The 25,800-nt window shown below is 34.4% G+C and overlaps 1 protein-coding gene across 1 annotated transcript in view; it reads left to right on the top strand.

The window, feature by feature from the left end:
* Positions 1-275: 275 nt before the first annotated feature.
* The window catches only part of LOC114761750 (probable LRR receptor-like serine/threonine-protein kinase At1g51880), a 33,160-nt gene continuing 7,635 nt past the window's right edge, over positions 276-25,800 (top strand). Inside the window, exons 1-8 of the mRNA XM_028951182.1 lie at positions 276-408; positions 16,466-16,683; positions 16,805-16,931; positions 17,509-17,571; positions 17,710-17,899; positions 18,159-18,433; positions 20,800-20,938; positions 25,444-25,529. Coding sequence (XP_028807015.1) covers positions 393-408; positions 16,466-16,683; positions 16,805-16,931; positions 17,509-17,571; positions 17,710-17,899; positions 18,159-18,433; positions 20,800-20,938; positions 25,444-25,529 — 1,114 coding nt within the window. The 5' untranslated portion in view covers positions 276-392. The remainder of the gene's footprint in view (positions 409-16,465; positions 16,684-16,804; positions 16,932-17,508; positions 17,572-17,709; positions 17,900-18,158; positions 18,434-20,799; positions 20,939-25,443; positions 25,530-25,800) is intronic.

Consider the following 25,800-nt stretch of genomic DNA (forward strand, 5'->3'; position numbering starts at 1 on the left):
ATTGAGAATATTCAGAAGAACTTCTATTCTCTCGTCCTTCACTGGTGTATTTTAGTTTCAAACACATTATTAGTAATTTTCTTCATTTAGGATACTATTAACAGTCTTATATATTGCCAGATGCTAGCTTTTTGCATAGCAATATACAGATGATGTTCTATCATGCGACTCGCAGTTACTAACTGGTGCCTTTTCTTTCCTTTCCTTTCCCTTCCCCTAGTTTGGATGGAAATCCAAGTTTCTGTCAGATGGGTGCTTGCAAAAGCAAAACCAAACCAAAGAAGCCCATTATACCAATTATTGCATCCGTAATACCTTCTGTAGCAGTCCTGTTAGTAGTAATCTGCATTTATGTGAAGCTTTGCAAACATAAAAAGAAAACACAAAGTGATATGGAAGGTATCCCAGGTGAGCTTACACCCTCAGTCTTCTTTATATCCATTTTTCCTTTGAGAATCTTTGGAAAGCATTTATTGTTTTACAAATTTCGTGCTTTAATCTACTTTACTACTTGTCGCGTTGTTCTTCATCATTTTTGGATCAATTCTCACCAGTCACCAGTCACCACAATCATTTACTAGTATGAGAAAGTTCATTTTAAAAATAAGAACCTTTTATGAGATCATTTTCTCAGCTGTCTACCGCATTTATTATTTTTGACGAAAACGCTCCAGTATTAAATATGCACATGTTAAGTTACTTGACTAATTAATGGAGGCTTTCTCACATTAATTACATTGAAGAATATTACTACAAAATAGTGTCAATTATTGACAAATTTATTGTTTTTAATTAACATAACTACGGTAATTAAAATTTAAAAGATTATTGTAATTAGTAGAAATGAAGAGACTGGTTGACAATAACTAAGAGGAGAACCGTTAATTAAGGATGAAACATGAAAAGTTATAAAGTGCTAATTTAAGGATTGATTAATTAGAGAGGTAGGACGCCAAATGCATTACCCGGAACGTAATTTTCCTTTGTGCATGTATGCAATAGAAATAGTCCTTTATTATACTTAATAGAAGATCATTTAGAAAATTTAATAAAACATTTATAATGTATTTCGGAAAATGCCCTTTCTTTTTCACTCTCTTAGCTTGATGATGACTTTCCCATCCTCACACAACGAATTATACCAATCAAAGAGAAATTTTGGAAAGTTGTAAAAAATTCTAAAATTTAACTGCTTTTAGCTAATTTATTTAATCTCCCAGAAGTAATTAACATGGCTTTATAAAAGAGACATAAGTGAGTGATTAAAAATGTCTGAACATTTTATTGTACATATGTTTATTTCTAAGGTAATCCAAGTTCAATCATTAATACATGATGCTATTGGAATTTCTCTTCCATTTGTAGTGACATCATTTCAAAATGACGGGAATCTAAAATCGAAAAACCGTGCTTTTAATCACTTGCAAGTTCTTAGTATTACCAATTCCTTTGAGATTGTTATCGGACAAGGGGGGTTTGGCAAAGTGTACCTGGGCACACTACAAGATGGTACAAAAGTTGCAGTCAAGTTACTCTCAAAATCATCACAACAAGGGTTTAAGGAATTTCAGTCAGAGGTTAGAAGAAAAAGTCATCAATTATAGACGTTGGGTTTGAATGTTTCCTTTATATAAATTGAACTTTTGATGGTGACACGAAATGCAGGCAGAACTTTTGATGGTTGTTCATCATAGGAACTTGGTTTCTCTTGTTGGCTATTGTAACGATGGTGACACGAAAGCACTAGTTTATGAATACATGGATGAAGGAAATCTCCGACAGAAATTATCAGGTTTGTTAATTACAATACATATCTCAATACTTATTCCTCTAGCTTAATTTCGAGTCTTGTTAAAAGTTGTTTTAGGATTTGTCTTGACATTATTGCTCTAAGAAACATCAAGGCAATGAATTGAAAAATAAAAAGGAAGAGGAAAGGATGGTAACTATACAAGTGATAAATCATTACTGAGTTTGTGCGGTACTTGACATTTTTCTATGCGCAACCTAAATATTTTGCAGATAAGAATCCATATGCTTTGAAATGGAATGAGAGACTTCAGATAGCATTGGATGCAGCATGTGGTGTGTAAAATAATAGTCTTTTCCCTTCTTTGAAATTGTCAATCCATGTTCCTTTGCTTTTACTCTTTTTCATTGTTTTTAATGATTTTCGCTTTATTTTAACTTCAAAAGTTACCTGGTTGCTCAACAAAAATGCAGGATTGGACTATCTACATAATGGTTGTAAGCCAGCCATAATTCATAGAGACTTGAAACCTTCCAACATCTTGTTAAGCAAAAACATGCAAGCTAAGATTGCTGACTTTGGATTATCCAGGGCTTTTTTTGATGATACTGATATGCAGTATTCAACTTGTCCTGCTGGCACAATTGGTTATCTGGATCCCGAGTACGTATTTCTTTTCTAATTTCTAAACTTTTACCGGTACTCCTTGATGCAAAAACTCTTTAATTAACTTTTGAGCAATTCATTAAGATAGAAATTTGTTCTAGCTTTACCCACACATGTGCAAGTCAAGATAATCCGCAACTGATGATGGAGCAGTGATTGTGCCTAAAATATGCTTAGCTTAATTTTCTCAAAATTTATAGATTCCATGATGTTGAAAATCTAAACAAACGTACGAGATTTTTCCAGTATATAGATCAACTTTTAGCTAACTTTAGTAGAACAGATTGAAAATGGCGTTCTTATCACTTGAAAGATATAGCATTACATTTTTTTCCGGCCAAATGCATTAAAATGCAAATTTATTGATGGATACTCCATCTTGAAAAATTTACAGATTCCATAGCTGTGGAAACCTGAATAAGAAAAGCGATGTTTATAGTTTTGGGATAATTTTGCTTGAGCTTATGAGTGGTCGGCCAGCGGTAATAGGAGCATCTGGCAGCAAAAGTCACATATCTGATTGGGTGGCTCCAAAGCTGGAGAGTGGGGACATCCAATCCATTATGGATCCAAGATTAGTGGGAAAGTTCAGTACTGCTTCAGCATGGAAATTTTTAGAGATAGCGATGTCTTGCATTCCACAAGTTGCAATTCAAAGGCCTGATATAGGCCATGTAGTAGCTGATTTAAAGGAATGTCTGGCCTTGGAAATGTCCCTTCAAAATGCAGAAAGTAACAGGGGAACTTCTGGATCTGCTTTGAGTACCACTTATTTTCCACTTGAATCAAACTCCGGTCCATGTGCCAGGTAGGATTATTTGCAGAGCCTAGCAGTCTCTCCCAACCAATCATCCAATCCAACCAGAGAGATTTGTTCTGTTTAGTCAAGTAATCATGTTTCTTTGCTGTATTTTCTAGCAAGCCTGTTTGTCAAAGGTTAGGTTGGCTCATGAGATGAAGAAATTTGTGAATGACTTTGCACCAAATTGTTACCACTTTATGCTGAAGTTTTGTATTTGTTCCTTTTTTTAATTCGGTGAAAAACTCATGTCTTGAAGTGGAAACAAGGCCGCATGGAATAATCATATTCTGCTAAATGCTCTGATTTCAGTTTGTTCGTTTTTCATTTCTTCTTCCTCCATTATGGAGGTGAATAGAACTATATATATCTACATAGTGGCAGCAATCATCCTCTAAATGACGGAGACATGAAGACATCTGACATTTTACCAAATGAACAGATACAAGCCGAGACTGTAAATTTTAGCTGGTGATAACGAGCTTCATTTAGTGGTATTTCGTAATTCAACATTTGTTTTTAATTTGGAAGGAATGATGTGTGATTCATTTTTTAGGCAAAATGACGTATTTGCTTTCATCAGTTTTGCAAGATCACAGTCTAAATTTAGATAAATCTGTTCTGATAATGTAATTTTGCGGCTCAGTAGAGTACAATATTCAGGAGAAAGGAAACACTATAATTTACATAATAATTATATAAATTGTTGTAGCTGGAGCACAACAAGGAGGTGGGAGATGGCTGGCAGTAAATGGTACTAAAAGATTAAAGGTTCCAGGTTCGAATCCTCCAATTGTTCAGAGAAAATATCTTTTTTCTCCTATTTTATAAGAGTTCCCCAAATGCTTAAAAAAAAAAACAACTAAAACTAAGTGGCATCAAATAAATAATGCCATCGTCCTTTTTGTTTTTGTTCAGCGAAAGAGGGAGTAGATGTAGGAGAAGGTTCGTGACTTGAAAGCTGAAAACCCCAGCCACTCTTTACCTCCGTCCTACTCCACTGATGTCGCCGTTCACTGCCACTTTCTTCTCCTTCATTCAAGGTCCTTTTTTCCTCTTCTCTCTCTCTTTTCTTCCTTCCCCTGTTCCGCACTAATATCTGCTTCTTCCTCCTTAATATTTCAGTTCGTTGTTCTCTTTCTCTTCCTCCTTAAGCGATTTCCATAGCTGAAACACAAGGAGGAGTTGCAAGATTTTTCAGCGCCTCTAGTATCTCTTCATTGCCATTTTCTTTTTGCTGCTGTCAAGAGTTACGCCTGTTTAAGGAAAAACGATTCTGTTCTGCTAAAGTACACGATTAAAGGCATTTTGAGCCATATTTCTTCTCCTTCACAGTTACATCTAGTTAATTTCAGAAAGGAGAACTCTTGGGCCTATTTAGAAGAGGTAGGAAGGATCTTATTTGTTGAAAGGTAATTTACAATCTTGATCAGAGGAATCATTTGAGGCTTGTGATTGGGTAGTGCTGTTTATTTTGTTTCATATGATGCGTGTTAATGGGAAAAAAAAAACAAGTGTTTGAGGAATGTTCTTAGATTGGATGAATGTTAGTCCTGCGAACCAGTTTTGAATGCCTTTAATATGCTTGGTAAAATGCTTACATGAGGAAAAGAATTGTTGATAGGTGTTGCTATGATATCTTGACGGAGGAGAGTAAAATAGATATTATTTGGATTAATTAGGATATAATCATTGGTCTCCATGAAGTGGTTGAAGGACGTAAGAGCTAGCAGTCTTTATATATAGAGAAATTGAATTTGTTAGTACGGGTGGTGCTATTGATTATGTTGAGTTATAAGTTATATGTAATGTTCCCAGCTCACGTGCTAATCCGTAGATGTTTGCAATATTCTTGGTTGGGTTGTTAAGGTTGGTTGAGGTTGTTGTTGAATGATTTAAAAAGTATGAGTATAAGTCAGATAAAAAAAAAAATAATAATAAAAATATTGATCCTAAGTATAAATGTGATGTCAAAAAATTTATAAATGAGAAAGTCTGCGATTTTTTTAGTGGAGCTTTGACATTTTGATTTTGGGTTATTAGGGGATTGAGGAGTGAATTTATCTCAAGGTTTTATAAACCAAAACCATTTAAAGGTGGGAGCACAAGAGGTGAGTGGATAACATCCCATTATTATAAATTTTACGAGTAAGCTTTTATTGTTATTGACTCAATTAAACTTTCAGTTTTTCTTTATTTTTCATTTTATCAAAGTGATCATATTAAAAATCTTGTCAAATTTGTTTTACTTATTAAATGTCTTAACATGTTACTTGTTGAAGGAATAATTTTGCTTGTTATGACGAACAAAATGTACTCTTAATCTTTACCATGCACTTTATTCCGTTAATTAATAGTTATGTTTGGAATTTGCATAGAGGTTTTGAAGATGTTACTTGAAAATTCGTATCTTGGGGGTTACCTGTTACAAAATTTTCTTTAAAGAATTTTATTATTAGAAATAATATATATATATCCACATATTTATATGTCAGCGATTGATCCCATGCATGCTTGTACATATTTTGAGAGGACTGAATACAGAACACTGGTTACTAGCAGCAGTACTGTTAGTCCTTAGCGCGCCATGGTAAATTCGAGCTCGCTTGATTATTCGTGGGCATAGTTCCCGCGCTTGTTTCGTGGCTTCGGCTACGCTTGTTTCGTGGCTCCGGCTACGCTTGATTGGTTACTTGCCTCTCATGAACTGTGTGTCCATGCTTGTATTCGTGGCTTCAAGCCGTGCTTGTTGTTTCGTTCTGTTGATGTCCTACATGTGATATAACATTTTATACTTTTTGTATTGCAAGTTGTTTTATTATGAAAAGTGTTTTTATGGATTTATTGAGTTTAATCACATATGTAACCTTTTTAATTTATAGCCGTACATTGTATAGATCTTAAATCTTTGCCATATTAATACTCAAATTTAAAGTTATTTCATTCTTTTCTTTTAGTAATGCATTTAAATTTGATAAATAGGATGTTATTCACCAATAGATTGTTTTTGGCCTCAAATAGCACTCCAGACTCTGTACTACCAGCTGAGCCATGAAGAGCCTTATCAAAGATCCAGAACATGTAATTTTATTTTGAGTAATTGCTAGCTAATGTAACCACAAGAGTACTCATATGTCTTTATTTTATTAGTTAGATGCTCCACGTAATCTTAGGTTAGGTCCTAGTCTTTTGGGTTATTTTGGAATGTAATTATAACATTGGTACCAGGGAGCAGACCTCCAAATTTTATTCAAAAAGAAATGTGCTAGCAGATGATGGGTTTTATTCAATGAGATCCTTCTGTTTATGATTACTTTAAAAACGTTAGTTATACAATTGTTTATTTATGTTTAGGCTTAGGAGTGTGAGATCTCTCTTATTTCTGCTCTAGGCATTAAAAAAAATTGGGGCGTGACATAAAGTTTATGTTTATTATATCATAATGTACTATTTAGTTGAACATTGCACTGTTTATGGTCTGTCGTCCATTGAATTTACACCCAACCCACCATTCTCTGTTCTTCGAAGTCTCATTTTTATGCCTCACGGTTTCTTTTTCTCTTCTGGAACTCCAAGAGGGCATCACAAGGGATTCCGGTTTTTTTTAGATCTGTTCATTTTGTTCATGATTGTTCTTGGCAACTCAGCGCTAGTAATATAATTGCAGGTAGTTATTTCAAATTGTCTAGTGCATTAATGTCTTCTCCCTGCAACATACTCCGTCCGTCCTTTTTTATAGGCAATAAGGCAAAGGTTGGTTCGTAAGTTGGTATTATTCTGTCAACAGTTGGTATTACAAGCACCCCGGGAAAATGAGCCCGACCCTATATATATATGATCGGTTCGTAAGTATCATGACAATTATTTTGTCAATAACGTTAGTCAGTCAACTAATACATTCTACTATTTAACATTTATTGCCTCTCACGGCCACCATCATTTTTTCTTTTTCCTTTGCTTTATTTCAGCAACGTAACCCGCTATTTTTTTGCACCACTTCTTTTATAAAGTATGATTTCTTTTATAGATATTTCCCTTCAGCTCAATGATCAACCTGGCCCAGAATGAAGCTCAATTATTTCACGTATTATATCATTTCAATAAATAATACTAGATTGCAGAACAATTTCTGGTGTGAAATATATGATAGTTTACGTTTCTGCGACTTACAGCTTATATTAATTATCCGGCAATGCGGGTTTCTGAGACCTATCCGCAGACATAGTAGATTTTTATTCATGAGGGTTCACACAAGCCTGCCACTGATTCCTTTTGAGGCCCAAACCAAACGGTAAGGGAGATATTGATACAAGGTTGTTTGTAAATCTACTTCAATAATCTGTTAGAAACCCAAAATTAATTCACAACATTATCATGTATTGCAAGGTACTGAGCGATTTACACAAGTTAGGCATATATAGTTTGTGGATGACAAGAATTTTTACGCCTTCATGTGATGAAAGCTGATATTTTAGTTTATATACAGTCCCTTAATTTCTGTATGACGCGGATCAGCAAATGAATTCTAATATAAAAGTAGCACATATACTTATTTTCAAATAAGGATTTTAGTTGATGCAAATGTGAGACTTGTTTGGTTTGAAATGGTTGATATTCCTGTTTCATATCCATACTGATATACAGTTGAGCACTATGGTAAAAATAATGTAGTGCATTATATGTTTAGTTAGCATCCCAGTAAACATGCATGTAAACAGCTAATATTCCTGAACTCATTACGAAGAAGTTGAATCACAGAATGTTGCTGACACTATAATACCATCCTCATTATCAGGTTTGCTCTTACATTACGTTATTTTATGCACATTTTGTAACGTTTAGTTATTGGACTACTGTGATGGACATGTGTAAATGCTGTGAATTGATTTGTTAATTGATGGAGGTTTATTTTTGAGGTTCAATCGTTCAAGTGATATTGGTGTGACTTTCTGTCTGGATTGCATGAGTTAGTAACAGATTCGGAAGGGGAAGTATGTAGGATTCCAAGTCATTGTGAGCCCTTTTGTTGAAGAGTTTCGGATAATGTGATCTGCATATTAACTATTTTCTTATATTTTTTGCTGAGGTATTTAATTTAATTTGGCAAGTGCACTTTGCGAACAAGGATCTACAAGTGTTACTGCGGATTTTGGATTTGGGATATTACAATGATCGTTATTATCACATAGGTTACTTCATATACAGAATATATGGCTGTTCTTGCTAAAATCGATCCAGAATGGGGACAAAATCCTTAATAATGGTCAGAGCCTGTTGTGAAAAATGCTGAAGAATCAATGATTTACTTTTACGTCGGAAGGGATGTATGATAAGTAAAACGGATTACAGAAAATCGGAAAGTTGAAAGATTTTGATGATCGCCGTTATTTGACCAATCTCCTTTGGAGGATTTGCGGGGTAGGAAAAGGGAATAAAATAATTAAAAAAATTCCATATCTCATTTGCTTTAGTAATATGGCATGTTGCTCAATCACCAAAAAAAAAAAAAAAGGGAGGCTAGTAATCAAAATATGAAATTTCAAGATCTTAGTTTTAAACTTTCAAACATGAGGGAGACGATTTGCAACACATCCTTCAGACAAGTTCTTTAGTCTTTATATTTTAGATTTAGATGTTAATAAAATTTAATATTTTTCTTAATTTTAATAAAATGTATTAAAAATAACTTATAAATATTAAAAGAGTAATGAAAGGGCAAATATGAATGATGCATTTGAATGGTTCAATGGAAAACGCCACGAAGAATCGGAAACGGAGACGGTGGCGCGTGGGAAACGGCTCTTTGTCGGCCAAGAAACCATGACATTCACGGGTGGTTAGCGGTGACTCCCCTTCTAGGCTCTATATGGCCATGGGCTACAAATATAAGGGGTCTGTTCGGACGGAGGAAAAAGTGAGGGGGGGAAAAAAAAAGGAGGGACGGAATTCCAAGGAGAAAAACTTCCAAAGATAGTAAATTTTTTTTACCATTTTTCAAAGTTTTTTCCCATCAGGCCAAAAAAAGGTTTTTTTTCCCCCTTAGTACACCCCCCCAAAAAAAAAAATTCTCCCCATTCAGACGCAAGGTAAGTGAGAAGTTCCACTGAATCCAAACGAAGTATGAGGAAATTATGTGATTCAATTTCATGAAATTACCGGAGAGATACGCAAAATGCTTGCACAGTAATTCGTTATTCTGAAAATTCCTAGTCTTTTTTATTGATTTATCTATCAAAATAAATAAAATAGTTCCGCTTTAAACCTTTGGAAGAAACCAACAACTATGTTTTTCTGGGTTAATATAATTTTTAGTCTTTTAAATTTGTCTTGATTATGGTTTTAGTCCCTTAACTTTTAAATTATGAGTTTTAGTCCCTCAAAGGACAAAATGAGGCTTTTATTAAATTATAAAAACTAATGTTTTAAACGGAAAGGAACTTGAAGTACCAAAACCTATTATTTCAAATTTGATTAACCGAAATCAAAATTAAAACAAAATTTAAGGGATAAAAAGTTATATTAGCCCAATTTTTTTTAATAGAAAGGAAGATTATAAGAAACTATGAACTGTAGAACCACAAAATCTGCCAACACTAAGCCCGATAATATGGTTCATTTCATCCTAGTCTGTAGTTTGCAGTTGTTTATTCCGGACTCTTCTTTAGTCGTGGTTCTTCTGTCACAGCGATATTCACCACTCCTTCGAGCCAAATGCTTACCATCAGTGAAAAATTTTATTAATTTTTCATCTTCGTTGCAGAATTTTTCTCCAATCAAACGGGCTCTAAGATAATTATTTTGACTCCGTACCTCTTCATAGTGATAAAAACCACTACATGAAGTTTTGAACACTGTCACATGATCAAGGAGTTAGCTGGGGATTCGTCTTTCTTAGTATTGCCTCCAATTTTATTTTTATAGGAATTTTTCGGGAACTTTGCCATACTCAGTATTTGATTTAACTTGTTTCAAGTAATTTTTGAAAGTGTTCCAAATACCCATTTAACCTTTAAATAATTAATTAATAGATCAACTCCATCATCAAGCATCCAACAACAACAACACTTCGAACTATATGTGCCCCGGGAAAACAAGCAGGACCCTGTGGATAAAAGTGCCAAGTTATTATTAGGACTTACTGATATTTTTTTTTTGAGACTGTGGTAATTCATCTTTTGTTTTATATGCGTATGCCAATCATTTTCTCAATAACGTTAGTTAGTCTCTAACCAAAAAAAAAAAATGTTAGGTCAATTTGTATTATTTAACATATCTTTGCCCTGTCACGACCATCTTTTTCTTTACCTTTACTTTTGTCTTATTTCTCGAACCCACCATTGTCTTTCACTTCCTCTTTTATAAAGTATGATTTTTACCTTTACTTTTGCCTTTGCCTTATTTCTCCAAGCCACCATTCTTTTTCACTTCTTCTTTTATAAAGTATGATTTCTTTTATAGATATTCCACCAGAGCTCAATTATATCACCCCGGCCCACAAAGAAGCTCAATTATCTCACGTATTTTATAACTTTAATGTTGCAGAATAATCTCCGATATGAAATTGTTTTAGCCAAAAATGAGGAGATTAATATATAAATAAACAAAAAATAAACTTCATATTTATTATTTTTCATAAATCACCGTATGATTGATTTTTTCTTGCTTAGTTAGGTAAAAATAACCAAAAAAAAAATTGAAAAGAATGAATGGCCCAACAAAAAGTTTGTTAGGAATGCCCCCAAGAAGAAACGCAAAATGTTGTTAGGTGTATTGCCTGAAAGTGAAAAAAGAAATTTGATTGAGTGAACATCTTGAAGTTAAAATCACATGCCTCATAATAATATTTATACTCACATTTCTGCTAAATGGTTTAAGCCACCCAGTTCATTTCCCTTTTCCCCATTTTACTGATGTAAACTTGAAAAACATGAGGAAGAGCACACCACTGTGGATTCCAGCTTTGGATGTGTTTGTTTCATTCCTTATTGTTAGCCACTCAGTTCTGCAGGTTTTTTCCGACGATGTTACAAATTCAGGTAATTGCGAGCTTCTGCAGATTTTCAATTTTTGTCTTAGCTCGGATGATGAAACTTGACTTGAGAGTGATTTTCATCATTAAAGTAGTTCTACTATGATTTTTTTTTTTTTGGGGTAACAAACAAGGGGTAGAGCCCAAAAGAAAAGCTAGACTAAAAATGGGTACTGGTTCCCACGCTCTCTGCTTCCACAATTGCCCCTAGGTTGGTTGGGCAAACATCAAAAAATGAGGATTCATATATCCCTTTTCTTGCTAGAGCATCAGCAACTCTATTACATTCTCTAGGAATCTGCTGAATGATGACATCCCAGTCGTACTTGAACATAGTCTGAATTCGTCTGATCATTTGACCGCTTGTGTTGTAAGACTTCCCGTCCAGTAAAAGATCCATAACAACTTTCGCATCAGATTCAATCACAATCTGTTTAAAAACAAATTGCGATGCAAAATGGCCCATTCCTCTGCCTCTTGAACGCTGCACTTCCCAATCTTATAAGTAAAACCAACTATCCAGCCTCCATTGTGATTCCGAAACACCCCACTGCATCCTGCCTAACTAGAAGTTTTAACCATAGCTCCATCCGCATTGATCTTAATCCAGTCTGTTGGGTGGGGGAGCATAGTCTGCTTAAGAGAATATTGCTGCCAGATATTCAAAATCACCTTTGCTGGCTGTTGAGGTTTCTCAAAATTTTCAGGAAAAATAGCCTCATTCCTCCAGTTCCATAATTTGCGAACAGCTACACCCCATAGAGATTCCCAATGATCAATTCCAAATTTTCCTAAATCACTTGTCTAGTTGACCTCAAACCATTCTTGAAGAGAGTAGTTGAAAAAAGGAACTAAATACCTTCGCTTCAGCACCTCGATCCACAAGGTCTTATCATAATCACAATCTCTCAAGATGTGCAAAAGAGTTTCTGTTTCAGCATTGCAATAAGGACAGATTGCGGATACTGTTGACCAGCTGCTCCTCCAAGCATTAGTAGGTCTATCATTAAAAGCTCTCCACAGGAACACTTGGATCCTCTCTACCCGCCTCCACTTCCAGGTGCGTTTATAAATGGGGTTATATTGACTAATGGGGTTTTCCTCGATCAGGAAATGTGCACTTTTAATGCTAAATTTACTGTCTGGAGTACCATTCCACACCATGATATCATTTCCTGCTTCCTCACAAGGAGTTAGACAACTGGTTAGATGCTGTAGGGCATCATTGTTCATTACCTCTTCAAGTTTCTGAAAATCCCAACCTCCATTTAAAGTCCAATCTGCAACAGAAGTTTCGGTTTCCTTGTATGTAAGCTCCTTCACAGACATATTCTTTAATTTTTTATTCGGGAAGAGCCATTTATCATTGAAGAAATTTATGAGTTTCCCATTCCGTAATCTCCACGTGGTTCCCATTCCGTAGTTTTACTATGTTGTTTTAGTTTTGTTCATCCGTATTTTATATACCCCATTTTTTTTTTAAAATAGGCCTTCTAATAATAGTAGTTCTAGGCAATAAACTTGATTAGTAAGGATATTTTAGGAAAGATAACATCTATTTATTACAAATAACTAACTTAACTTATTTCCTCAATCTATTCAAATTAGTCAACTAGCTCTTATATTTAGAACTGGAAGTAGTATTAAATAGGGGCAAAGTTAAAAAGTTGTTATATTCTAATAAAGAGTTAACACAGTTAAAATTCTCCTTAGTTTGTCTATATGAAACATGTTGAAAATACCTTATAAATAGGATTAGATGAGTATTTCAACTCTAAGTAAACCCACATAGCATTCCATATTAACAGAGGGGATAAACATCGATTGCGGAGCAACCCAAGCAAGATGGGACGAGGACGGGGTTTATAACGAGGCAGATGACGGGAATGTTGTGGAATCGGGTCAAGTTTATAATGCAAGTTCTGAATACACTAACCCTTCATCTCAGTTCAACACCCTAAGAAGTTTTCCAGAAGGGAAAAGGAATTGCTATACCTTCAAACCCAAACAAGGCAAAAACAACAACTCTCTCGTTAGAGCTTACTGCATGTACGGAAATTATGACTACAAAAATTCTGTTCCCTCCTTCGAGTTCTATCTTGGCGTCAATTTCTGGACAGAATCAGGTATAACAGGAGTCGGCAACGTTGTGAGAGTGGAGGTCATTCATGTTTCTCCTACAAACAATATTGATGTGTGTCTTATTAACACTGGCCATGGAACACCCTTCATTTCCCTGCTCCAACTCTGGCCTCTCAAGATTTCTATATATCGACCCACTACCAATTTCTTGCCACTAGCCCTCAACACACGCTATACTCTGGGAGTGTTTCAACCAGATCATCCTTTCATCAGGTTAACTATTTCAATCAATTCGTTACTCGGTACCAGCTTATTCATTTAACCTGTATAAATTAATACGCATGGTTTGTTCTTTAAACAATAATGCAGATACCCGGATGACATCTACGGCAGGTCATGGGAGTGCAATAGAGTGATCAAAAACTCAGAGCCAATCAACACATCAGTTGCTATTGATGGTGATGTGTCAGACTATAAATTACCCAAAGAAGTGTTGGGCACTGCAATTCGTTCGCGGAACGGGTTGTCCTCTTTAGTTATCGACCTGGGGGGTTACAGTGCAGATTACGAGTACTATATTTACCTTCATTTGTTTGACTTCGAGGAGCATTCTCAAAATCAGCAAAGAAAGATGGAAATTACTTTCACGGATACCATCCGAGAGAACATAACTCTTCAGTACCGGGTGCTCAAAACCGTGGTTAAGACAATTCCTGAAGGGGTACATCTTCATAACATTTCAATCACATCCACCCCAGATTCTGGTTTGCCCCCCATGATCAATGCTTTTGAGATCTATAGAGTACTGCCCCAACCGAATTCACCAACTCGAGAAGGGGATGGTAAGTATTGTAGTACACACATTTTTTTCATCCTATCATTCTCCTTTTACACTTATAAGAATGAGCGGCCATGTTAGGCGACTTTTATAATATGGACTATTATCTTGTTTTAAATACTCTAGAGCCAAAATCGGTGATTCTTAATTTCTTATCTAAATTAAGGGCCCAATTTCTCTTATATTATTGAAAAATGATTTAGTTAAGGTAAACATAAAGAAGTTACTGGAAGCATAGGGTGGCATATGAGGGAAAGAAATGATACTTTGTGTTCTTAATATAAGAGTTAGATAATTAATTTATAAATATTATTAAGGGCCAATTTCTTAATTTCTTAATTTTTCTTCGTCTGGGAGCTTCTATAATTTTGCGCTAGTTATTATCAGCTTCTAACACACGGCTCGATGCTTCTGACATCCTATTTATGTATTAAAACTCTAAAACGCTGCTTATATCGGAAATAACAGTGGATGCTATGCGGATTGTGAAACATACATATAACATCACCAGAAATTGGCAAGGAGATCCCTGCGTGCCAACCAGTTATAGTTGGGAAGGTCTGACTTGTAATTACATTTACAACATCCCATCGGTCACCTCATTGTGAGTAGTCATTTGATCTTTTTAAAATTTTGTTAGACGTGGCCTGGTAATCTAACTAATTTCCATGCCCGTTAACTAACATTTTAGTTCAAGACTATAATGTATTCCTCTGTTTATGCTGTCTATTGATACATCAATATTGTTCACTGAGCTATAAAGGAGTATATATGTGTTGCGACTTCCAATATCTCTCTTCGTCCTTGCTTGTACTGTGTTTGTTGTAGCGAGATTTCCATTATTGACAACAAATGGGCAGGGACTTGAGCTCAAGCAAATTGAGTGGAGAGATAATTACTTCATTTTCCGAACTCACATCGTTGGAGTCCATGTAAGTAGTATTGGAAACTCATTCTTGATGAATTTCTTTAGTCACATTCATTATCCAATTAAGCAATGCATAATAGCTCTCATGTAATAATTTCATGTGATTAATATGTTACATGTTGTAGGGATTTGTCCAACAATGAATTGATGGGAGAAATACCTGAAGTTTTAGCAAAACTACCCAAGTTAAAACTACTGTAAGTTGCAACGCTTTAGCGTATACAGAAATAATGCTTCCTAGCTAATTCCACAAAGATTGTGATTTTCTCACGTGATGTATTAGCAGTAACTTGTCAGCGAACAATCTAAGCGGTTCAATTCCAAAAGCTCTTAGGGAGAAGAACGGCACTTCGTTGATATTGAGGTTTGCTTATTACACCACTCTGAATTCATTCCTCTTCAGTCGCTTTGTCTTCATAGAATGGAACTTCTTCTGTTTGATTGAGAATCTTCAGAGGAACATGTTCTATTCTCTCTTCCTTCACTAGTGTATTTTAGTTTCAAAACTAGTAATTGTCTTCATTTAAGATACTATTAACAGCTTCATTAATGCCATATGCTAGTTGAACAATATACAGATAATGTTCTATCGTACGACTCAAAGTTATGAACTGGTGCTTTTTTTCACCCTAGTTTGGATGGAAATCCAAGTCCCTGTCAGATGGGTGCTTGCAAAACCAAAACAAAGCCGCCTATCGTACCACTTACTGCATCTGTAGTAGCTTCTGTAGCAGTTCTCACAATAGTGGTCTACATTTCTGTGAAGCTTTGCAAACATAAAAGGGGAAAACAAAGTGACACGGAGAGCATGCCAGGTGAGCTCACACCCTCATTTCCTACTTAAATATAAATGGCTTTATAAGTGTCATTAAATATTTAGTAAAAGTTCAAGATTAGTTTGGATATATTTTTTTTAAAAAAAAAAAAGATTACACTTTGTGACATACTTATGAAAGGTAAATGCTTTCAACTAATTTTATCCAATCCATCTTCGTAAGTCAACCATTTGTTTCTTGTATATAGGAACGGAGGAGTATAAGATCCTTTGCAAAATTTAATGAGACATGCATGACGCATTTTTAAAAATGCCGTTTTCTTAAATCTTCTTACCGTAAGTACTTAATGGTTTTGATATCCTCCCCACAATGAACTATATATGTAGATCAATGAAAGGGAAATCTTGGAAATTTGTAAAAAGTTTTAATATTTAACTGGTTTTAACTAATTGAATCTCATAAAAGTAGTTAATATGACTTTATAAAAACGACAGAAATGAGTAATTCAAATTTGATATATGTATTTGCATACCTGAAATAATTCAAATTCAATTATTAATATATGATGCTATTGGAATTTCATTGCCATTGGTGTAGTGAAGATTTCTTCATTTAGAAAAGACGGGAGTCTAAAATCCAAAAATCGTGCATTTAGTCACTTGGAAGTTCTTGGCATTACCAATCACTTTGAAACCGTAATTGGAGAAGGGGGATTTGGAAAAGTGTACCTGGGAACACTAGAAGATGATACACAAGTTGCAGTCAAGTTACTCTCAAAGTCATCACAACAAGGGTTTAAGGAATTTCATTCAGAGGTTAGAAGCAAAAATCATTAATCATTTGATGTTGGATTTGAATGTTTTCCTCTAATTTATATTGAACTCCAACACATTAATTTGTTGATGATAATAAAGACGAAGTTCAAAATAAATGCAGGCAGAACTTTTGATGGTTGTTCATCATAGGAACTTGGTTTCTCTTGTTGGCTATTGTGACGATGGTGATACGAAAGCATTACTTTATGAATACATGATTGAAGGAAATCTCCGACAAAAATTATCAGGTTTGTTAATTACTTTGTGACTAAAGTATACTTTTAATCCTTTAACTTTATATAAAGTTTCAGTCTAGTCCTCTAACTTAAAAAACATATATTTTCAGTCATTTAAGTCCAAGATTGTTAGTCTTAAATGATGATATTTTATGATAATCATAGTTGTTTTGAAAATTAAACTTAATATATTAATATTTGAGAATATTTTATTAACATTCAAGATTTCAATAATATTATTTTCTTAATGGTTTTAGGGTTAAAGGACTAAAAATATACTTTTTAAGTTTAAGGGACCAAATAGGTAAAGTTAAGAGACTAAAAATATATTTTAATATTACTTTTTGTAAGATTTGTCTTGAAAATAATGCCCTAGGAAACATCAAGGCAATGAATTGAAATTTTTTATTGATTATATTCGTTCATATATAATATTTAGAGCTTTATCCATTCCATAATGCCAGAATATAACTGTATATCTGAATTATTTGATGGAAATTCTTCAATGCACTGTCGCATGTCTCTCAAATTACTTAGTTTGTGGGGTACTACATGGCATTTGTCTATGCATAACCTAAATATTTTGCAGATAAGAATCCATGTGCTTTGAAATGGAAAGAGAGACTTCAAATAGCATTGGACGCGGCATGTGGTATGCAAAATACTCTTCTCCCCTCTTTAAAATAGTCAACCCACTTCCTTTGCTTTTATTCATTTTCATTGTTTTCAGTGACCTTTTGTTAATTTCAGCGTTAGAAATTATCTTATTTAATTCTCATTGAAAATGCAGGATTGGACTATCTACATAATGGTTGTAAGCCAGCAATAATCCATAGAGACTTAAAAACTTCCAACATCTTACTAAGTATGCACATGCAAGCCAAGATTGCTGATTTTGGATTGTCCAGAGCTTTTGACAATGACACTGATACTCATATATCAACTCGCCCAGCTGGCACATATGGCTATTTAGACCCTGAGTATGTAAATTTTGTCATCTTTTTTTCTTTTCCAATCTTTGTTGATACCCAGAATGTAAATTTGTTCTATTTTACTCAACTTTAGCAAAATATATAATAGAATAGCTTATTAGCATTTGTTCATCATTCAAGCCCGTCTAGCAATACATATAATTTCAATTTAAAGTAACCGCACGGCCTTGAAACTTAGCATTGATGATTAAAAATAGACGACCTGCTCAATTCCTTCAAAAACTGATTAATCTTGCAAAATTTGCAGGTTCCATAGATCTGGAAGTTTGAACAAGAAAAGCGATGTTTACAGTTTTGGGATAATTCTGCTTGAGCTAATGACTGGACAGCGAGCAATAACTGAAACGTCTGACGGGGCACGACACATATCTGATTGGGTAAATCCAAAGCTTGAGACTGGGGATATCCAAGCCATTGTGGATCCAAGATTAGAAGGAAAATTCAGTCGTGCTTCAGCATGGAAGTTTCTAGAGATAGCCATGTCTTGCATTACACCCGCAGCAGTCCAAAGACCTGATATAAGTTCTGTTGTATTTGATCTCAAGCAATGTGTGGCTATGGAAGCATCACCGGAAACAAGTTATTCCCTGTCTGGATCATACTCTCCTCCATCTGCTAGGTAGGATTGTTGTAGCGGCATTCATGGTCTTTCTCTGAATTGATCATCCAATCGCGGCAGAGAGATTTGTTTTGCTTAGTCAAGCTGTTTGCTTGTTTGCTTTGTTCTAACAAACCCATTGGATCATGCTTGGCCCCAGAGATAGAGAAATTTGCAAATTGCATAAACTAAACCACAGGATGCATATGCAATGTAGGTTATGTTGCTAGTGCAAAATATTTTATCAGACATGTGTCTATATATATGGGATGTAGAAAATATAGTAGTGATTGTGCCTAAAATGTCATATTTGCGTAGCTTAATTTTCTCAATGGCTAATTAATCATGCGAAAAAAATAGATTCCATAATGCTGAAGACTAAACAAAATTTAGAGAAATTTCTCCGATAACGAACTATATAGCTCAACTTCTAGCAAAATTTAGTAGAACAGCTTGAAAATGGCATGTTCGTCATTTGGCCACATCCAACATCACACTTTTCTGGGCCAAATACATGAAAATGCAAATTTATTGATGGATACTCAGTCTTGAAAAATTCACAGATTCCATAGCTGTGAAAACCTGAATAGGACAAGCAATGTTTACAGTTTTGGGGTAATTTCACTTGAGCTTATCAGTGGTCAGATGGCGGTAATACATAGGAGAACCTGTTCGCTGTCCAGCATGACCGCAAACGCACGGATCATTAACAAATAGTATAGATTAAGAAAATGTCGTTCCCTTGAGGACTAAAGTGAAAATGAAACGATTAACACAAACACGATCCAGATTAGGTTGAGCTAAGAAAATTTTGCGAATTGATAAAGTTCTTGACCAAATTAAGGTGCTGTAAAAATTAAACTAAAAAATAAAACTTCAATATTTTGAAAATCTAGGATTGCTTATCCCCTTTGCACTTCTTAAAACTATTCTTTTCTCTCAAAAAGGCTTTTTAATGATAAAATGTGCTTGTCCAAGATTCTAAAGTATTTGAAAACTCTCTCTCAAGTCAAAACCAAATTTATCTTTCCATTTGAAATGCTCAGTCTCTTGAAATACTTAATGAAAATCATTTTGGAAAATCAAGCTTGTTTTGACAGTGCGCTAGGTTGGTAGATTATCTCTAATCAATCCAATAAACCATCCACTCACTTAAGAATTTCAAGTCAAGCACAGTTTTAGTCAAGTTCTAAATCAAAATTAGCTTTCTCAAGACTAATCAAGATGAATGAATCTTTTAAAATGGTGGCCAATCAAAATGAAGTAGTAAGCATAAAATAAAACCAACATATACATCATTATATTACCCAAAAGAGAGAAAAGAACAAGATTCAATCCACACAAAGATTCAAAACAATTATAGAACAAGTCTACTAGCCACTCCTAATCTGAAAAGAACAACAATTATGTAAAAAAAATCAAAGCTGTAGCAGTATGAATGTAAAGAAGAAGAAAAAAATAGAAGAAAACCCAAGAAAAGAGCTCCAAAATGCCTCAAACTCTTGACCCAAGCTTCCAATCGTCTAATCCTTCGAAATCCTAGCAGAGAGCTCCCCCAAAATCTCTTGAAGTGTGTAGAATGCCAGAAAATTATGCAACCCTCTCCTAGATACCCTAACTTTTTGGTCAAGTTAGTAAAATGCATAGTAACGCAGAGGAAATTGCCGCGGCTATTGTCAGAAATAGCCACGGCTACTGTCAGAAATAGCCTCGGCTACTTAAACAGAGAGCTATTGCTTCCATTGGCCGTGGCTTTTGAGACCAATTGCAGCAGCTATTTGATTCTTTGTGGACTTCCTCCACTTGATTTCATTTTTGCCCCAATGCTTTCATGCTATGTCTTTAACCTTCAAAACCTGAAATAAAAACTTCTTTTATGCATCTATCTTCCTTTTCCAATCTTTACCTGCACCACAAAACTTTTAAATTCTCAAACATACCAAAACAACTCAATCTCTTCACACTTTACTAAAGAATTCACCTAAGTTCAATGTACCGAACCAACAGCACAAATTCTAATTTGTAAATGTAAATTATGCACAATTAGCCCTCAAAATCATGAGAAAGAGACTGAAAATGTGCTGGAATAAGGAGAATTTGTGGAGGTTATCAGCACCTGGCATCGCAAATCACATATCTGATTGGGTGGCTCCAAAGCTGGAGATTGGGAACATCCAATTGATTATGGATCCCAGATTAGAGGGAAAATTCAATACTGCTTCAGCATGGAAATTTTTAGAGATAGCGATGTCTTGCATTCCACAAGTTGCAATTCAAGGACCTAATAAAGAACATGTAGTAGCTGATTTAAAGGAATGTCTGGCCTTGGAAATATCCCTTCAAAATGCAGAAAGTAACAGTGGAACTTCTGGATCTCCTTTGATTACCGCTTATTTTCCACTTGAATCAAACTCAGGTCCATGTGCTCGGTAGTAGGATTATTTGCAGAGCATTGCAGTCTCTCCCAACGAATCATCCAATCCAACCAGAGAGATTTGTTCTGTTTAGTCAAGTAATCCTTTTTCTTTGCTGTATTTTCTTGTAAGTCTGTTTGTCAAAGGTTAGGTTGGCTCATCAGATGAAGAAATTTGTGAATCGCCTTGCACCAAATTGTCACCACTTTATGCTGAAGTTTTGTTTTTATTCCTTTTTTTAATTCGGTGAAAAACTCATGTCTTGAAGTGGAAACAAGGCCTCATACAATAATCATATTCTGCAAAATGCTCTGACATCAGTTTGTTCATTTTTCATTTCTTCTTCCTCCATTAAGGAGGTCAATTGAACTGTATATCTAAATGGTGTAGCAATCCGCCTCTAAATGACGGAGACATGAAAACACCTGACATTTTACCAAATGAACAGATACAAGCCAAGATAGTTGATTCTAGGTGACGATAATAAGCTTCATTTAGTGGTATTTTGTAATTCAACACGTTTTTAATTTGGAAGGAATGTTGTGTAATTCAGTTTTGAGGCAAAATGACATATTTGCTTTAGTCAGTGTTTCAAGATTGCAACCTAAATTTACATAAATCTGTTCTGATAATGTAATTTTGCGGTTCAGTAGATCGAATACAATATTTGAGGAGAAAGGAGGCTCATACCTTAAAGTTTATGTTTATTATATTGTAATTAATGTACTATATATTCAGTTGAATATTGTACCGCTTATGGTCCGTCGTCGATTGAATTTACACCCAACCCACCATTCTGTGTTTTTCGAAGTCTCATTTTTATGCCTCACGGTTTCTTTTTCTCTTCTGGAACTTGAAGAGGGCATCACAACGGATTCCGGGTTTTTTTCAGATCTGTTCATTTGGTTCGCCAGTGTTCTTGGCAACTCAGCACTAGTAATATAATTGCAGATAGTTACTTCAAATTGTCTAGTGCATTAATGTTTTCTCCCCACAACGCACTAATTAGAAAATTTAAAAACTACAGATAAAATAGTATTGACAGAGATAACAGATGTTTGACCTTTAAATAGTGAATTAATAGATCAACTTCATCATTAAGCATACAACAACAGTTGATATTATAAGTGCCCTGGAAAAACGAGCCCGACCCTATATATGTATGATCGGTTCATAAGCATCATGACAATCATTTTGTCAATAACGTCAGTCGGTCAACTACTACTACTATATAACATTTCTTGCCTCTCACGGCCACCATCTTTTTGCTTCTTCCTTTGCTTTATTTCAGCAACGTAACCCACTTTTTTTTATAAAGTATAATTTCTTTTATATATATTCCACCTCAGCTCAATCATCACCCTCGCCCAGAATAAAGCTCAATTATTTCACGTATGATATCATTTCAATAAATAATACTAGAGTGCAGAATAATTTCTGGTATGAAATATGTGATATTCTAATAATTATCCGGCAATGCGGGTTTTTTCCCCTTAAAAAACTTTTTCTTTGCCAACAATTAAGAGATTAATATTCAAATAAACTCACATTTATTATCATTTTTTATATATCGCCATATAATTAACGATTTCTTTTGCAAAGCTACATAAAACTTAAAATAGCAAAAATAATTGAAAAGAATGAATGGCCAAAAAAATAAAAGTTTCTTAGTAATGCTCCCAACAAAAAAAACCATAAAAGAGTTATGGGGGTATTGCCTGGAAGTCAAAAAGGAAATTTGATTAAGTGAACATTGATCCTCGCAGAAGACTCTAATGATTATTCCTCGTCTGCTTGTGCTGTAAAAGCGAGCAAACCCAAGAAGTCGGTCCGAGTAAACCGCGTGAAGTTACAGTGTCATATTATTCCATTCCTCATAATATTTACACTCAACATTTCTGCTAGATGGTTCGTGCTGTACCGTTCAAGAAATAACTGTCCATACTATAATAAACAAAGGATAAAATAGTACACTCATATTAAAAATTTAATAAAATTACTTATAAATAAGATCAATAAAAACCTTCTCTACCTTACAAATAGGATCAGAGTAATGTTTTTTTCTATCTAAGGAAGCAAAGACTAATGGTCCGAACGACCATAAGGAGCTTAAGTTTTTGAAAAAACCACACTCAAAAGGTAGCCCTTGTCTGGCTAATCGGCTCTTAATGAAACAGCATTATACAAATTAAAGCACAAATTTACGGGAGAACTACACACCTGAAAAGCCAGTTGTAGAGTTGAGGAACCCAAAGCTTTATAAGGCGGTTCCTTTAAGAAGACCCACCCAATTATTGTATGATTCATAACAACGAGATCAAGCATTCCATCTCCTACTTATTGGGAGCCAAGTGTTATTATTTAACATTTCGTGCTTCTCACGACTATATCTTATTCTCTTTTCTTTTGCTTTATTTCTCATGGTTCCTTTCATTTGTTCTTTTGGCAAAGTGTGAGGGGAAGCTCATTCAAACATAACACATTTCTTGGCTTTCCCATAAAGTATAATTTCTTTTGTAAATATTCCGCAGCAGCTCAATTATCAATCTGGCCCAAAAAGAAGCTCAATTATTTCGCGTACTAAATAACTTAAATAAATAATAGATTGCAGAATATCTCTGATGTGAAATATGAGACTTTGCGTTTTTGTGAGACTTACAGCTTATAATTATCCAGCAATTCGGAATTTAAAAAAAAAGAAAAAAGAAAAGTAAACTTTTTCGCCAAAAATATCATTATGCTGGATTAAAACCCAACAGGCTACACAAAATAAGCTTAAACACAACAAAAAAGCAACCTTACACAAAATGGCTTAAATAATAAAATAAAACTAATTTTAACGTCTATAAAATCGAGATATTAATGGTTAAATAAAAAAAAAGTAAATTTCATATTTAATTTTTATATAATTAATGAAAAATTTATTTGCTAAACAACATAAAACTAATAAACGACAAAACTTGAAAAGAATAATGAACGGCCAAAAAATTAGTTTGTTAGGAATGGCCCCACAAAAAAGGTTGTCAAGAGTGTTGCCTGAAAGAAGAGATGTGATTGACCCAACATTATCTTCTGTGGAGTGGATGCAATAATGCGAGATGTCGTCCTCTGAATCGAGGTGTAAAAGTAAAGACATATAATATAAAATATATAAGCGCGCCACATTATCTATATAATGATTGAACAAATATGTCTGAGTAATTTTCACTTGAAAACATTAATCTATAAGTCTCCATAGTTTAACCTAATTTTTAATCAGATCCCTCTATCACTCTTGTTCACTTGTAACATATTTTTGGATACTAAAAATTTTCCAATTTTATTCTTATTAAATTTTTTATTTTCGCTATATTTACAAATAATTCTCATATCCCTTTCTTTTTTTCTCAATGAGAATTAAATAAGAATAAAATTAAAAAAATATTAAATATACTATAGATGACTTATATTTAGAATTAAAAATTTTCCTATGGTTTATATTTAAAATTTAGTTTCAAATTATGGATAAAAAGGGGAAAAAAAAACTTTAAGGCCTGATTGGGGAATAAAAAAATTTAAAAACTAAAAGAAGAAAAGAAAATTACTTTTTAAGTGAGCACTAACTTTCGTGACATACCGTGTTTCCCGCTACCCACTGTAACCTTTTTGGCTTTTTCTATGCTTCCGCTCTTATAATTTTGATGCCTCTGGCAACATATGGGTCACTACTCCTTCAAACCACATATTATATGACTTTTAAAACTCCATCTGCGTTAAGAAAAATTTGGAAGCAAAGCAATTGGAACTTCATTATTTTTAAATAAGCTCGAATCGTACGTCTTGTGAGACTGACTTTAGAAGATAGCTTTTTCAAAATGGTTTTTCCATTCACTAGTTCAAACTCTAGAGTCTAGACTTACTTAAGGACTATCATCAAGTCAACTCTATTATATTCAATCCAATTGCCATGAAAGAAATAATGCTAATAATTGCTACGAGATTATTCTAAAATAATTACGATGAATGAAATAATAAGTATGGGAATTTGGTTAAAAGTAATAAAAGAAAAATCACCTCAAACCAAATCATATCAATTATAATTACACAAATAACTTTATTAGTGTTCAGATAAAGATACAAGATAATAATCATGATATATGTTTAACAAATTCTTGCATTATATGGATCGTAATATGGGCACTGCGTGCTGAACAGTGCATTCATAATGGGGGGCCAGGGAAATTAGAATATCCATATGCCTCAACTTGTCATCCAATTGTATTAGTTGGACGACTGGGATCCTACGCACTGTGGAAAAAGTTCATATAAGATGAACAGTGAGGCCATTCAACTTGGTTTTGCAGAAGACTCGAATTATTCCTCGTCTTCTTGTCCCTTTCATCTTCGACCGGGTCCAAAGTCCGAGTTCATTGCTCCTAATATTTATACTCAACATTTCAGCCAAGTAGTTCAAAAGCTATCCAGTCGGTTCATTATTCCTCTTTTCCTCATTACTGATCATATAAACTTGAAAACATGAGGAAGAGCACACCACTGTGGGTTCTGGCTTTGAATGCGTTTGTTTCACTCCTCATCGCTGTTGCAGCCGCGGATGCTGGAAATTCAGGTAATTACGTACTGCGCTTGGCCAGCTTTTCATTTTCGATCTGCTTGAACTCAGCTTACGAAACTTGACACTAGTGTGATTGTTGTTTATTTACTTTAAGCATATTTCTTCATCATTTGATTACTTCTAGGAAAAATCGCAAAAAAAAAAAAAAAAAACCAGTGAAATAGAAAAATTACATACAGGGACCTATTCACAAAAATTATTGTCAAAACCCATACTAATGTTGCCATGGGTCCTAATTTACAATTTTTCTATTTTGACAGTTTTT

Source organism: Neltuma alba, unplaced genomic scaffold (genome assembly GCF_004799145.2).
Source record: "Neltuma alba isolate B1F8T4 unplaced genomic scaffold, ASM479914v2 tig00001706_pilon, whole genome shotgun sequence".
In the NCBI taxonomy this organism is placed as follows: Eukaryota; Viridiplantae; Streptophyta; class Magnoliopsida; order Fabales; family Fabaceae; genus Neltuma; species Neltuma alba.